Below are 16001 nucleotides of genomic sequence, written 5' to 3'. Positions count from 1 at the left end.
GACATATAGGCAACACCAAAAAAAGCCCCATCCCAGCCCATTCCCATTCCCTGTGCCTTGATTCTGGGGACAGCCCGCACCTGGGGCCGGCTTCCCCTTTCCCATCCATCCCTCTGCCAGCCCTGCGCTCCCATCAGGGGTCCCGGGGTGCTGCAGACCCCCACTCTCTGCACGCTCAGAGCGGGGCAGGGGCAGTGGTTCCAGGTTCTGCCTCGCTGGTGTCACCCCAAACCCACCCCAAGAACACCCCATTGGTCCCACTGGTGTGGGGATAGGGGGGTCCCTCTTCTGAATGTATATACAGGTGTAAATGGGGGGGGGGGGGGAGCACCCCCCAGGCCTCCAGCAAGGGTTATTGCTCCACAAGCCCATCCCTGGAACATTCCCAAGGGTTTGGTGATCCAATGGAGCCATGGACCGAGCTGGTGGGAGCAGGGAGGCACCAGGGCGATGGGGACCCCAATATCCCACAGTGAGCTGGGGGTGCGATGAGCTTTGGAGGAAGGCTGGAGGCACAGGATGGGCTTTTGGGATGGGGACCCCCACACCTGGGCCCCTGCAGCCCCCCCTCCCAGGGTTAGGTACGAGCTCTGTCCCCATCTGCATCATGGGGATGCGCATCATGGTCCCTACCCCACTGCGCACCCCTGGAGCCAGGTACGATACCAAGGGGCTGCTGGGAGGGTTGGGAAGGGGGGGGGGGGGGCAGATCCAGCACATCTTGGGGGTTCCCCACACCCCTCTTCTCCTCCTCACCCCCCCACAAGGTACTGTCAGCACGGGGCAAGCCCTGACCCGCGCCCAGCCAGAGCCTCCGACTGCAGGACCACGTGCCATTTCTTGCAATGGTGCCTGATGTACCCCCCCAACACCCCCAAACCCTCCCCTGCATCCCCGGGGGGGGGGGACAGCCCCGTTTTGGGGTGCTGCACCCCACACCGATAGCAATACCCCCGCAGCAGCACGGGACCAGCCACCCCGGGCGCCGCACCAAGAAGCTGAAGCTTTAAATCCAACCTCCCCCGGGGTGGGGAAGGGCCCCCCCGGCCATGGGAGCCCCCCAAAGCTCCGGGTGAGGGGCCCCTTCCTTAGCACAGGCTGGTTTAGACCCCAGAGACACGTATCTGTGAGCCCCCCCTCCCCAAAACCTCCCCATTTTTTATGTTTCCTTTTCCTTTCCTTTTGTTTTTAAATATTCTGTACTATATTTTTAGTCTTAAACACGATATATTATATATATTTAATTTTTTTATATATATATATAAATATAAATGGTCCAAAAAGGGGTCTGTGGGTCGCTTCTGTCCCGCGGGAGCAGCGCGGTGGGGTGGGTGGCATTGGCACGACGGTCACATTGCTCCAGTGGTGGCACTGGGCACACGGAAGTTCCCAATCCAAAGCACTGTTTTTTCCCACTGCTCTCCCGTGGAGTTTTGCATGCCGAGGGCATCACCCATTCACTTGAAGCCTCCTCTTGCTGAGGGATGTTCTTCAACCTAAAGTGACTCTGTAGAAGCCTGCAACCACTTGAAGGGGGGTTTCAGAGACAGCATCATGGAATGGGGTGGAAAGGACCTTGGGCTCATCCAGTTCCAGCCCCTGCCATGGGAGCAGGGGGCTCCAAGCCCCATGAGCACTGCCAGGGATGGGGCAGCCCCAGCTTCTCCATTCAACCCATTCCAGTGTCCCAGCACCCTCACAGGGTAAAGCTTCCTCCGCCGACCCCATCCCAAGCCCCATTCCCACCCCCTGCAGACCCCATCCAAGCAGCCCAGGGTGCAGCCAGGCTCTTTCCAAGCTATTCCTCCGATGCCAGGATGGGCGCGGGGGATGCCCCAGCTCCTCCCGGATGTGTTCGATCCTTAATCCCTGCTTTCCCTGCACAGCCCCCTGCAGCCAGCCTCACTGAAGGACTCCGCTTCCCATTCCTTGCTGTGTTTCCACGCCTGGTTGATTATGCATGAACCAGGCAAGTTCCCTGCTGCTCCCGGGACCCATCTCGGAAACCACTTTGTCATTCCTAATGGCTTCTGCTGGAGCGGGGAGCAGCGGAGCCCATGGAAGCACCGGGGCACGGATGGATGGGCACGGAGGAGAGGAGAACATCACATCCTTGTGTGAACCCAGCCGGGAGCTCCAGAGACATCCCAAATGCAAGCCCTGGGGGTGTCTCCTTGCGGAAGAAGCCGCTTCTATTCCCCGGGATAGAACGCCCCCTCCTCAGCACCGCCTCGCTCATCCCGATGGATTCCAAGCTATTCCGCAGCCTCCTCCTCTTTCTCCCTTGCTCTTCCTCCCCCTTCCTTTCCCTCCTTTGGAGTGGGTGGGATTTAGGGTGAACCGCAGGATCTGCTCCCGCTTGCATCCCCATGTGCCTGTTCCCACCTCGATGGGGCTGGTGAGCCCTGTGCCCTCAACCCCATAGGATCTGGGTGTAGGATTCCACCAGGGATCAACACTTTCCTGCCCTCAGGAAAACCCATCCCAGAGCAGCAACATTGCCAGGCAGGGAGAGGAACTTGGGCCCACAGCCTGGAGCTTGGGTAGGGACAGCCCCATGGAGCTCAGCAGCAACCATGGAGCTCAGCAGCAACCATGGAGCTCAACAGCAACCATGGTGCTCAACAGCCCCATGGAGCTCAGCAACCACCATGGAGCTCAACAGCAACCATGGAGCTCAGCAACCACCATGGAGCTCAGCAGCAACCATGGAGCTCAACAGCCACCATGGAGCTCAGCAGCCACCATGGAGCTCAGCAACCACCATGGAACTCAACAGCCCCCATGTAGCTCAACAGCCCCCATGGAGCTCCAACAGCCACCATGGAGCTCCAACGGCCCCATGGAGCTCAACAGCCCCCATGGAGCTCCAACAGCCCCATGGAGCTCAACAGCCCCCATGGAGCTCCAACGGCCACCATAGAGCTCCAACGGCCCCCAACAGCCACCACAGAGTTCCAACAGCCCCATGGAGCTCCAACAGCCTCCATGGAGCTCCAACAGCCTCCATGGAGCTCCAACAGCCCCCATGGAGCTCCAACAGCCCCCATGGAGCTCCAACAGCCCCCATGGAGCTCCAACAGCCCCCATGGAGCTCCAACAGCCACCATGGAGCTCCAAGAGCCACCAGCCCTGGCTGTGCTCAAGGCCAGGTTGGATGGGGCTTGGAAGGGGTCCCTGCCCATGGCTTTAAACGAGTTTTAAGGTCCCGTCATCCAAAACCACTCCACGGCACTAGGAAGAAGGAATCCCAATCCCCATCCCCATCCCCATCCCCATCCCCATCCCCATCCCCATCCCCATCCCCATCCCCATCCCCATCCCCATCCCCATCCCCATCCCCATCCCCATCCCCACCCCCACCCCCACCCCCACCAATGGCCTATTTACAGGCCCACCAATCTCGCGAGATTTGACAGGCGAGATCAAGGCATGGGGCGGGGCTATTACGTCATAACGCTGCGTCCGAGGGCGGCCAGGCCCTGCGGCGCTGAGCGGGGCCCGATCCCGATCCCGATCCCGATCCCGATCCCGGTCCCGGTCCCGGTCCCGGTCCCGGTCCCGGTCCCGATCCCGATCCCGATCCCGGTCCCGGTCCCGGTCCCGGTCCCGATCCCGATCCCGATCCCGATCCCGATCCCGGTCCCGGTCCCGGTCCCGGTCCCGGTCCCGGTCCCGATCCCGATCCCGATCCCGATCCCGGTGCCGCCCGCAGCAGCCGGGCCGGTTCCGCGGAGGGGATGGGGTTTGCGGAGCGCTGGGGGCGGTGCCGGTTCCCGCAGCGCGGCCCCGTCCCTGTCGGCCGTGGTGGGCGGTGAAGCGCCGCGGGTCCGCTGCGGCTCGGCGGCCCCTCCGCCGGGGTGACCTGTGCGCTGTGAGCGGAGCCCTCGAGCTGCAGGGACAGGAAAAGGGGAATGGCTTTAACCTGACAGGGAGGGGAGACTGAGCTGAGCTCTGAGGCAGAAGCTCTTCCCTGGGAGGGTGCTGAGGCGCTGGCACAGGGTGCCCAGAGAAGCTGTGGCTGCCCCATCCCTGGCAGTGCTCAAGGCCAGGTTGGACACAGGGCTTGGAGCATCCTGCTCCAGTGGAAGGGGTCCCTGCCTGTGGCTGCAGATGAGCTTTCAGCTCCCTTCATCCCAAACTATTCCATGGTTTATGACCCGAGCAGGACGACAGTGGGCGTTGGTGCAGGATCAACCTCTCCATCCCCGTTGTGTGCTCGCAGAGGCAGGCTGGAGGTGAGAGCAGCTCCTCCGTCGCTATGGCTGCTCTTTAAGCCTGGGAACAGATTGGGGCCCCTCGTCCGTCCCCCCCCAGTCCCCTCGCTCTGTGTGCAAAGGGACAAGCTCGGGTCCCGCTGAGCTGAGCTCTCCGTGGGTGCTGTGGGTTCCGGTGTTTCCTGCCTGTCATCAAGCCCCTGTGCTCCCCCCAAGCATGCGAGGCCGGGGAGCACTTGGCAGCTCCGGCTCTGAGCTTCCCGGCCTCCCTCCTCCCTTTGCAGACCCCAAAATCAGGAGCTGGCTGCATTCAAAGAGCCCTGCGTGGTCCCACCTCCTCCTGGGAGTGCCACGTAGAGCGGGACCAGAGGCACCATGGCCCAGATGAGGGAACGGGGGTGCCAGGGTGCATCCCGTCTGCAGAGGGATCAGAGGGGAGGGTGAGGGTCTTTTGGGGGCCTCCTGCTATCTCCAGGCACCCACAAGGTCCCTCGTGCCCTGCAAAGGGCGGTGTTGGCAGCCCCAGTGCCCTCCCTGGGCTCCATCACTGCTGGACCACGGTGGCTGCTGTGGAGCTGCTGGAGCTTCCCGAGGTCCCTCTGTGGCACATCCCTGAGGCAGGACACGGTGGTGGCTCAGGTCTCCATTCCCACCTTCACCAGCCCTCTGCTTTGCACTGCTGTTCCCTGTGCTTTGGGGCATCCCTCGCTGCCACATGCCAAAGAGCCACATCCCGTGGTGGATGCAGCTCATGTGCCAGTGGGAATGACGACCTCGGGAGTGATCCTGGGTCCGATGGACACCCCGAATCCCTGCAGAGGATCGAGCCCGTGGCACTTCCCAGTGTGATGGGGGGGGGAGAGATGGACTCAGTGTTTCCCAAAGTCCTGCTTGTGGAACCCCACGGCGCCGGGTGTTTGGAGCCCCATCTCCTCATGGATGCCCCCCACAGCTCCCAGCCGTGCCATCCTCCTCCTCCTCCGCTCCCAGGATCAGCTGCTTTTCCCTGGAAACTGGAACTTCCAACTCAGCAGCTTCCATTTCCCTTCAGCCCTCCGGAGAGGCAGCGGGTCCTGCCCCTGCTCAGCTGCCTGCACCCCTTGGGGGGACCCCGATGGAGTCGATCACCCCTTGGGTGCGGGTTAATGCTTGGGCTCGTAGTAGGTGGCAAACCCCATCCCCACCGCGCTGCGGAAGCTGCTTCCCCTCATCCCTGTTTTCCACTTGGAGCTGCGGGAGGGATGAAACAAGAAAGAAGCTTTTTGTGCTGCTCATGGGAAGTTTCCTTCCAGCCCCAGCCCCCGCAGCAGCTCAGAGCTCTGCAATCCCGGCTGGCAGAGCCCGGCGGGTCCATTTCTGCCTCAGCACCACCACCAGCCCCGCCACAGCACCTATTCCCAAGGGGTTTCCTCTGGGATTCAGCCAAGACCTCGCATCGTTCCAGGACATCCCTTCCCGTGCAGTTTTCCGCACCCAAAGGTGCTCGGGTACCTCCTATTGGGAGTGGGACCGCCCCCAGCCGCAGGATGCTCCCGCTGCCTGCAATTCCCAAGGGAAAATGCTCTTAACTTTGGGAAGCCCCTTTCCAACGAGCTCCCCAGGGCCGGCGGGTGACCTGGCACGGCTGTGCCGTTAATCCGGGTACTGAACCGGGATAACGAAGGGGGGTTCGGGCAGCCCCCGCTGAGCATCCTCATCAGTGCGGATGCCACCCCCGGCCACTTAATTATGGGGAGCTAATTATTAATTAGCCGGCTGTGCCCCGCGATGCGCTTGGGCTTCCTACGGGTTGTAGCGGCTTTGCTCCTCCCCGTCTCTGCCTCTGCCGACGGAGCCGCACCGGGAGCCGAGGAGGAGGAGGAGGAATGGAGCGGGAATTGGCCCGGAGCAAAGCGCGGCTGCCCTCGCTGCTCCTGGCGCTGCTCGGCCTCGGGCCAGGTGAGTGCGGGGCTCGGTGGGCACCGCGTCCTCATCCCATGGGAGCAGCGCGGCACGGGGTGGGCAGCGGGCAGGGCTGCGGACCTCATCCTGCTGCTCCCTGCCGCTGCAGCCCATCCCGACCATCCCAGCACCCGGATGGTTCCTGGAATGCGGGTCCAGCTTTTAACGGAGAGAGCAGCCGCTGCCCCCCGCCGGCTTCATCCCCCCGGGCTCCATCCCCTCACCCCTAACGTGGCTTCAAGCCATGGGGCCGCTGTCACCCCACAGAGCCCTTTAACCCCCGCAGGGCCGTGTCTCCTCCTCCTTACATAAAGCAGGAGCGAGGAATCCCCTTAATTCCCAGCGTGCTAATCCACACTTTTAATAATTCCCATAAAACCTCTGATTCCTACAGAAAGCATCTAATACTGCGGGCAGATTAGCGCAGGGGGGTTTATCTGCCTAGCGAGTAATTAGCTTGAGGAGCAAGACGAGCTGTCAGCAGCCCTGGGGCGGGAGGGATGTGGCACAAGGTGCCAGCCCTGCGCCGGTGATGCCAAACCTCTGACCCAGCTCCATGGGAAATGGGCCGTTAACGGCGCTTGGGAGTTTTCCAGCTGCTTTTTTGGATCCAATTTATTGGATATCAGAAGGGGGCGGGGGATGAGGACGAGCAAAACCTGAGGTCGTGGTGATGGACCCCGGGCTGGAATCAGTCACGTAGCCCTGGCTTTAAGGTTTAATGGAGACTGAGTTGGAGTAATCCGGGTGCTGAGAGCAGCGGGATGCAGCGAGGTGCTTACATCCCACCCGCCTGCCGGATGCTGGCACAGGGTCTGGCAGCGGAATCCCGGGATAAACAGGACGAGGCGAGAGGAGGATGCCCTGGCCCCGGCCAGCAATTCCCAGCCGGAATTTCCTCCAGCTGCTGCGTGTTCTGCTGCCTGTGCTCTGCTGCCTGTGCTCTGCTGCCTGTGCTCTGCCGCCTGTGCTCTGCCGCCTGTGCTCTGCCGCCTGTGCTCTGCCGCCTGTGCTCTGCCGCCTGTGCTCTGCTGCCTGTGCTCTGCTGCCTGTACTCTGCCGCCTGTGCTCTGCTGCCTGTGTTCTGCTGCCTGTGCTCTTCTGCCTGTGCTCTGCCTGTGCTCTGCCTGTGCTCTGCCTGTGCTCTGCTGTTCTGCTGCCTGTGCTCTCTCTGTGCTCTCCCTGTGCTCTGCTGTTCTGCTGCGTGTTCTGCTGCCTGTTCTCTCCCTGTTCTCTGCCTGTGCTCTCCCTGTGCTCTGCTGTTCTGCTGCGTGTTCTGCTGCCTGTTCTCTGCCTGTGCTCTCCCTGTGCTCTGCTGTTCTGCTGCCTGTTCTCTCCCTGTTCTGCTGCCTGAATGAGCAGCCCCTGTTTAAACACGATGGGCAGCACTCCCAAGGGAGGCTGATGGACAGACAGGCAGCAGCACCTCCCGCCTTGGCACGGCTGCTGAGAGGGGTGGGCAAAGAGCACCTTCCATAAGAAGCCAAATGAGCTTCTGCAGCACACACACACACACATACACAGCTCCCTTACGCCAATCCTGCCCCCTCCTGTTCCAACACAGACCCCAAACCTGATGCTTAGGACCCCCAGTGTCCCCTTCGCCCTATTCCCATGCATGGGCTCAGCATCCTCCCTCCAGGCTTGGCCAGAGGCTTGACGGGACCCCAAAACTTTGTGATCACCCAGGGACGTGCCAGGGATTCGGTTGGGTTTAGGATTTGGCTGGAAGAAGCGGGATCGAGCCTGGGATAAGCGGGATCAGGACAACAAAAGCTCCAGTGATGTGGAGCGCTGCTTCTCCTAAAGCAAAGAGGCAGCTTGGACCGTGCCGGGGGGGGGGGGGTGGGGGTGTGTTATACAAAGGCAACACTCAGAGTCTGCATTTAATCTGCTTTCATATCCAGGCACATCTGCTTCAGCCTCCTGCGGGTGGGGAGGCGATGGGGGGTGAACAGGGGGGGATGTGGGACCCCTAAACCTGGACCCAGCGGGATGGGGGCAACACGGCTTGCCCTGACCTCATTATCCATCCCGATGGCTGGGCCATCGCACTGGGAAAGTGCGTATCCCATGGATGGGATAAGGAGAGGGAGAAGAGGAGGATGTCATCCTGGCAGCAGAGGGGAGTGGGGGGCCGCGGGGGCCGGGGCCGGCAGAGGAGACAGCTTGTGGGTAGGTGGGAGCTGCAGGAGCGAGGGAGGTGATGCCGAGATGCTGCAGAGCTGAGGATGCTGCCAAAAAAACACCCCACGGTGGAGGCTCAGATGGGCTGAAACCCCCACGGGAATCATGGAACAGTTTGGGTGTGAAGGGACCTTAAAGCTCATCCAGCTCCAACCCCTACCACAGACAGGGACCCGTTCCAATAGAGCAGGATGCTCCAAGCCCCTGGGTCCAACCTGGCCTTGAGCACTGCCAGGGATGGGGCAGCCACAGCTTCTCTGGGCACCCTGTGCCAGCGCCTCAGCACCCTCACAGGGAAGAACTGCCTGAGACCGCCCTGGTCCTGCCCGTCGGAGGTGGCTCCATCCCTCCCAGGACCCCCAGAGCCCCCCATTGCTTTAACCCGTGTCGATCTTCCGCAGGGATCGTGGCCGAGGCGCGCGTTAACACGGACAATGCGGGTTTGCTGCCTGGGAATTCCTCCCAGACTCTCTTGGAGCGTTGTTCTGGTGAGAGCCCGGCCGCAGCCGGGGCACGGATGGAGCACCCACATCTGAACCTGTAGATGCTTCGTTCAGATGGAGCACCCACATCTGAACCTGTAGATGCTTTGTATTCTTTAGTGAGCAGAATCCAAGCCCAGCATCTTTCCTTCCCTGCTGGAACAGGAGGTGGCTCCGGAGGGATACGGGGGCTTTTGGGGGGGACATCAGTCCCCAGCACAGATTGGGACCGGCCGGCGGAGAGGAGACCAGGGCAGGGAGATGCTGCTTCACACCCCTGTAAAGAGACCCATCCCCAAGCGTGTTCCTGCTGTGTCCCCGTCTTGTCCCTGCTGTCCCTGTGCTGTCCCCATCACGTCCCCACGGTGACTTTGTGCCTCGTCCACAGAGCTCCTGTTTGGCCAAGCCCGGACCCAGCCCCGGCAGGTGAACGGTGTCCTGGGGGGGTCGGTGCTGCTCTCCCCGGCTCTGCCCCCCAACAGGACGGTGAAGGAGATCGAGTGGAGCTTCTCGGCCGGCACCGGGGCCACCATCCAAGTGGCAGAGCTGGGCCCCGGTGGCTTCGAGCGCCCAGACCCCAAGGACCGGTTCAAGGACCGGCTGGAGATGTTCAACCAGACGGGGCTGAGGATCGCGGCGCTGCAGCGCGGCGACAGCGGCGTCTATGGGGCCCGCATCAAGCTGCACCCGGCCATGGTGGAGGATCAGTTCTTCAACCTCTCCATCTACGGTGGGTGAGGGTGAGGGCGAGAGGGGGGGCGGAAGCAGAATGTCCTCCGTGTGAGCCCGAAGGCGGGGTAACTGAGGCACGGGGCGGTGATGGGGTACCCCGGTGTCCCCAGCCTTTGCCTGCAGCACCTCGAGCTCGTCACAAGACCAAATCCTGGCTCCCCACGCTGGGTCTGTGCCCCGTTGGGAGCACGGGGATGGGCAGGAGGGGGAATTCCCGACCTGATCCATCGCCCGTACCCGGCGCAGAGTCGGTGCCGAGCCCCCGCACCCGCAGCCAGCTCCTGGCCAGCACCTTGGAATGGTGCAACGTGACCCTGCAGTGCCAGGGCTCCGGGAAAGGCGCCGTTAACGTCACTTGGAAGCAGGACAACGTCGAGTGGGAGCGGAGCTCGGAGCGGCACCAGCTCTCCCCGGACGGGACCACGCTGCGGCTGTGGCTGCCGCCCGCCGCCACCAACGGGACCTTGGCGTGCACCGTCAGCAACCCCGCGGACCGCCGGGTCGTGCTCTTCGACCTGGGAGCGATTTGCCAGGCGGGAGGTGAGCCCCGAGCCCCGCGGAGCGGCCGGGACCGGACCGGGTCCGTTCCCCCTCCGCCACCCCCGGAGCCCGGCTCAGCGCCGCTCTCTGCGCCCCGCAGGGGGACAATCGGGCTTCTCCAAGTCGGGCTACATCGTCCTGACCCTCATCCTGCTGGCGCTGAGCATGGGGGGAGCCTTCTGGTGCTGGCGGGTTAACAGCGACAAGGCGGCAGAGCAGGGTAAGTGATGTCCCCCCTCCCCAAGAGCGCGGGGGTGATTCCCAGATTCCCGTATCCCGTTATCCCGTATCCTGCTCCCTGCAGCCGCCTCCCACACGGCGCCCGCCGAGGAGCCCCCCCCTGAGCCCCCGGGCACCGGGACCGAGCGCAGGAGCCCCCCGGAAGGTAATGACCAGGTGAGGCCCCGGGAGGGGCTGGGGGGGGGCGATACCGGGGCATGGGCAGGGCACACCGGGGGCATGGGGGCAATGGGGGTCCCAGCCACACTGGAATCATGGAAACACACGGGGGTCGTGGTCATCCGAGGGGTGTCCCAGTCACACCAGTTCATGGCCATACTGGGGGTGTCCCAGTCACACCAGGTCATGGTCATATGGGTGTCCCAGTCACACCAGTTCATGGCCATACTGGGGGTGTCCCAGTCACACCACGTCATTGTCATATGGGGGTCCCAGTCACACCAGTGTCATGGTCATACAGGGGGTGTCCCAATCACATCAGGTCATGGCCATACTGGGGGTCTCAGTCACATCAGGTCATGGTCCTGTCGGAGGTCCCAGTCACACCAGGTTATGGCCATACTGGGGGTGTCCCAGTCACACCAGGTTATGGCCATACTGGGGGTGTCCCAGTCACACCAGGTCATGGTCATACTGGGGGTGTCCCAGTCACACCAGGTCATGGTCATAGGGGTGTCCCAGTCACGCCATGGTCCTGGTCATACTGGGGTCCCAGTCACACCAGGTCATGGCCATACTGGGGGTGTCCCAGTCACGCCATGGTCCTGGTCATACTGGGGTCCCAGTCACACCAGGTCATGGCCATACTGGGGGTGTCCCAGTCACGCCATGGTCCTGGTCATACTGGGGTCCCAGTCACACCAGGTCATGGCCATACTGGGGGTGTCCCAGTCACGCCATGGTCCTGGTCATACTGGGGTCCCAGTCACACCAGGTCATGGTCATACTGGGGGTGTCCCAGTCACACCATGGTCATGGCCACACTGTGTGTCCCATCCCCGTGGGACACCCATGGGTGCAGAGCATCCCACAGGGCTCTCCTGGGCCCCTTCTCAGCCCCCCCCATTCCTGCTGCAGGGCCCGAGTCCCACCAGGAATGACGAGGAGCCGAGTGTGGAGCAGAAGGCGCCGGTGACCACAGAGCAGGAGCAGCTCCAGCAGGCACCAGGGGACACGGGCGAGGAGGTGACATAGACCCAAAGGTACCCAAAGGGGACAGTGCTGGGGACATGGGGGTCTGCATGTGGAAACCTTCCCCCCCCCCAAGCTCCATTTGTCTCCATTCTGTCCCACAGCACCTGCAGAGCCGGAGCATCGGGAATTCCGGAAGGGCTGTGCCGTGTGTCGTGTGCCAAATCCGAACCCTCCGTCTCAGCTCCCGGGGGGGACAGACAGACAGAGAGATGGACATGTGTCCCCCCCCCACCCCACTCCAGTTTCTCTCCAACCTCCTTGTCTGATGCTCTCCAAGACTGTTTGTGGAGTGGGACCCTGGACCGAGGCAGGGATGTGGTTGTGGTGAAGCTGGGGGACACTGTGGCTCTGGGATCCTCTAGGATGCTCCAGGATATCTCTGGAAGCCCTGGGATACCCCAGGATGCCCTGGAATGCTCTGGGATATCTCTGGAAGCCCTGGGATACCCTGGGATGCTCCTGGATGCCCTGGGATGCTCCAGGATATCTCTGGAAGCTCTGGTATACTCCAAGATGACCTGGGATGTCCCTGGATGCCCTGGGATGCCCAGAATGCCTCAGGGTGCTCTGGGATGCTCTAGGATGCCCTGAGATGCTCTGGGATGCTCCTTGATGCCTCTGGATGTTCCAGGATGCTTCGAGATGTCCTGGGATGCTCTGGGATTGGGATGGGGAAGCCCAGATTTCACCTCCCATCTGCTGCCACACTTGGCCGGGGCTGGGGGACCTGGGGTGGGGGGGGTGTTGCAGGGTCACAGCTCGGTGCTGCAGGGCCAGGGTGACCCCCAGTGTCCCCCCCCACCTGCCAGCAACACCCCCAGGGCCTCACTGGGACCCTCTCTGCGGTGGTGCCCACCTGGGATGGATGTGCCCTGGGGACACAGGGGTGGTCCCCATCCCCATCCCATGCAGGTCCCCATCGGTGGGGATGCAGAAGGATGCGGAAGGGAGCCGGGCACCGCGGAGCACCCCTATTCCCCCCCTGTAGCTGTCACCAGTGAGGGCCCTGCACTGCCACGACGGAGGGGGTGTCACTGCCTGTGTGTCCAGCACCTCCTGTCCCCCCCGTCCCCTCCTGTCACCGAGCTAATAAATGTCATGAGATCACAGCCAGGACCTGATGTGGAGCGCACACGTGTGTGTACATGTGTGTGCACACCCGTACATGTGTGTGCACACGTGTGCACACCGGTCTCTGTGCATCCACACATGGAGCTAGTACACGAGCATCCATCCTGGGGCAGTGCAAGCCGCATCCCTGACCCCCCAAACCTCCTGCTTCCCTCTTGGAATGGCAGTGGTGCCATGTCCCTATGGACACCCAACAACCCCAGAGCGGGCGGACAGATGAGCTCCAGAGATCCTGCCAACACTAACGGTGCTTTGGGACCAGCTGGGAGCCTTTGGGACCAGTTGAGGGCTTTGGGATCAGCTTGAGGGCATTGGGACCAGTTGAGGGCTTTGGGACCAGTCTGAGGGGCACTGGGACCAGTTGAGGGCTTTGGGACCAGCCTGAGGGGCACTGGGACCAGTTGAGGGCTTTGGGACCAGCCTGAAGGGCTCTGGGACCCAGTTGAGGGCACTGGGACCAGTTGAGGGCTTTGGGACCAGTCTGTGGGGCACTGGGACCAGTTGAGGGCTTTGGGACCAGCCTGAGGGGCTCTGGGACCCAGTTGAGGGCACTGGGACCAGTTGAGGGCATTGGGACCAGCCCTATCCCCTTGCTGCAGCAGAAAGAAGGACCCCATGGTGTCCTCACCCCACTGCTCCTCTGGGGAGGTGTGATGCTCTATGTGAGTACCTTTGCATGTTCCCTCCTCCAGGCCAGCATAAAGAGCTGGGCTCAAGGCTGTGGAGCTTGAGGGTTTAGAAACCACCTTGAGGCCTTTGGGGACCAGCACTGGAGGCTTTGGGACCCGGTCGGGGGCCTTGGGACGAGCTCTCCCCGTTGCTGCAGCTGGAAGAGCTCCCCCACCGTGGGCTGCCCTCGCCCCACTGCTCCCCTGGAGGGAGCTGCTCTCTGTGGGTGCATTTGCATGCTCCCTCCTCCTCCTCCTCCTCCTCCCAGCGCAGAGCTGGGCTCAGGGCTCCGGAGCGATGGGGACGTGGCCCCGTGGTCCCCGTTCCCGCATCACGGTCCTCACGGTCCTCACGGTCCTCACGGTCCTCGTGCTGGCAGGCAGGGGACGGAAGCGGGGCTGGGAGGGCTCCATGGATACCCCAGCGCTTGTGACCCCCATTCCTCTGCAAGCCCCCTCTCTCAGTGACCCCCATTGAGGCAGCAGTGGGGGAGAGGGGATGAGCTGGGGGCTTCGGTCCTGAAGGTCTTTTCCAGCCCGGTTCTATGGTTCCAGGTCGGGAACAGGGCTCTCCCGTGTGAAGGAGAGCGATGATTCCTCTTTGGAGCTGCTCCCTTGTAGCTGATGGGGAAGTGATGAAGGGCACAGCTCAGCGGCCCCTCCTCGGCATAAACCAACCCCACAGAGGTTTAGTGCTGGCATAAATCAGCGCTGGGTATGGGTACGGTATAAATGGTGCCTGCTGGGGCTGGGGCTGGGGCTGGGGGCTCCTTCTTCTGCTCCATGGATGCTCCGGTTCAGCCAAGGCACCACTGGCAAAGGGGAGATGGAGTTTGGAGGTGATGGATCCTGGTGGATCGCGATGGATCTCCCCTGAGTGCTTCCATAAGGAGCAAGAGGGAGGCTGGAGGGCTCCAAGTCCTTGGGCGCTGCGTGGGATCAGGGTTTGCACCTGCAGCCATCGGGGCACCTGGGATACACTCAATGGATGCAGTGAGCATCCCGCGCCCATCCCCATCCCACAGCCCCCAAAGGGGATCCCAGCTCCCGGGGGCAGCAGATCCCCTGAACAGGGGCGTCCGTGGGGGGATGAACCCCAACACTGCGGCTGCTGTGGGTCGGTGGCCCCAGCGCAGCCCCCCTGCTCTCACCTTCCTCTCTGCAACCCAAAGCAGCTCCGAGGCGAGCAGGATGAGAGCAGGGCGCAGGGTGGGCTCTGGCTTCGGTCCGCCTGTCCATTCCCCCCCCCGGGCAGGCTGAGCCCCATCCTCAGTGCTAAACCAGGGGGGGATGCACCCCAAGTGCCCCCCACAGCCCCCAGTGGGGATCCCTGTCCCCACTGGAACCTGTGGGGCCATTTCCCAAAGGTTTAAGCCCAACCGTGCCCCTGTTTGAGCCCTGTGATGGGGGAAACATCCCCATCCTCCCTGGGAAGCTCTGTCACCGGGCACAGTGTGGGGGACACAGGGACAACGTGGGGTGATGCTGGGGGGCACCGGAGCACCCAATGTGGTACCCGGCTGCGGGGATGCTGAGCACAGGCGATGGGGACTGAGTGGATCACGATGCTCATGGGCACTGCTGGGGGCTGTGCACAGGACAAGGGGGGTTTTGGGGATCTCCATCCTCTACATGATCCCAACCCCATCCAGGCCAAGCTCTGCCCAATGAAGGGTGTCCGGGGGGGGACACCCCACGTGTCCTGGCTCCTCATAGGGTGATGCCGGTGCCGGTGCCCCCCAGGCCCCCTTCATCCTCTTCAATAAAGGCAGGTGAAGGCAAATGGGGGTGCATTGATGGGGGTGCCCTGGGGGTTCTGCAGCTGGGTGGGGGGGTCTGGGTGATGGGGGGTGGACACGTGTGGGTGTCAAAGCGGCCCCCCCAGACCACGGCCCCCCTGGGCAGGTCCCCCCATGGAGCCCCAACCCGGTACAGCCTGGCCCCCATAGGGCTGGACCTGCACAGCTGGATCCACACACAGCTGGATCCTGATACAGTCATACACCTGCACAGCTGGATCCCGATGCAGTCATACACCTACACAGCTGGATCCTGATGCAGTCATACACCTGCACAGCTGGATCCCGATACAGTCATACACATGCACAGCTGGATCCTGATACAGTTGTACACCTGCACAACTGGATCCCTATATAGCTGCATCACCATGCAGGAACATCCCTGCATGGATGGATCCCAGTCAAGTGGGGCCCCTGCACAGCTGGACCCTCATATAGCAGGATCCCTGCACATCTGCATCCCTGTATACCATGATCCCAGCACATCTGGATCCCCTATATACCAGGATCCCCAGACATCCAGATCCCTGCACATCTGGATCTCTATATACCAGGATCCCTGCACATCTGCACGTCTATATGCCAGGATCCCTGTGCATCTAGATCCCTATATACCAGGATCCCTGGACACCTGGACACCTACATACCGGAATTCCTGCACATCTGCATCCCGATAAACCAGATTCCCGACACATCTGGATACCTGCACATCTTCATCCCTATATAACATGATATCTGCACATCTGGATCCCTGCATCCCTACATAGCAGGATCTCTGCACATCTGGATATCTGCACATCTGCATCCGTACATAGCAGGATCTCTGCACATCTGGATGCCTGCGCATCTGGATCCCTACATACCAGAGTC

At 62.2% G+C, this 16001-nt stretch overlaps 1 protein-coding gene across 2 annotated transcripts; it reads left to right on the top strand.

Moving 5' to 3' along the window:
- The first annotated feature begins 5593 nt into the window (after positions 1–5593).
- On the top strand, positions 5594–11744 carry LOC133263907 (SLAM family member 8-like). 2 transcript variants are annotated; one of them, XR_009741569.1, is made up of 7 exons: positions 5594–6155; positions 9216–9557; positions 9806–10099; positions 10200–10319; positions 10404–10484; positions 11417–11541; positions 11635–11744. XR_009741569.1 is itself a non-coding variant. In XM_061443771.1 (7 exons), the coding sequence occupies exons 1-6, from the start codon at positions 6083–6085 to the stop codon at positions 11531–11533; spliced, it is 1038 nt and encodes a 345-aa protein (XP_061299755.1). In that variant the 5' UTR covers positions 5594–6082; the 3' UTR covers positions 11534–11541; positions 11635–11744. The 2 variants fall into 2 exon arrangements, 1 of the variants encoding a protein (XP_061299755.1); XM_061443771.1 differs by having other exon boundaries at positions 10404–10495.
- The last annotated feature ends 4257 nt before the right edge of the window (positions 11745–16001 follow it).

This window comes from Pezoporus flaviventris, unplaced genomic scaffold, assembly GCF_033815535.1.
Source record: "Pezoporus flaviventris isolate CSIRO_AGI_PZ_B2104156 unplaced genomic scaffold, CSIRO_AGI_Pfla_v1 ptg000530l, whole genome shotgun sequence".
Classification (NCBI taxonomy): domain Eukaryota; kingdom Metazoa; phylum Chordata; class Aves; order Psittaciformes; family Psittacidae; genus Pezoporus; species Pezoporus flaviventris.
Note: the sequence above shows the minus strand (reverse complement) of the source record. Positions and strands in the feature narration are given on the sequence as shown.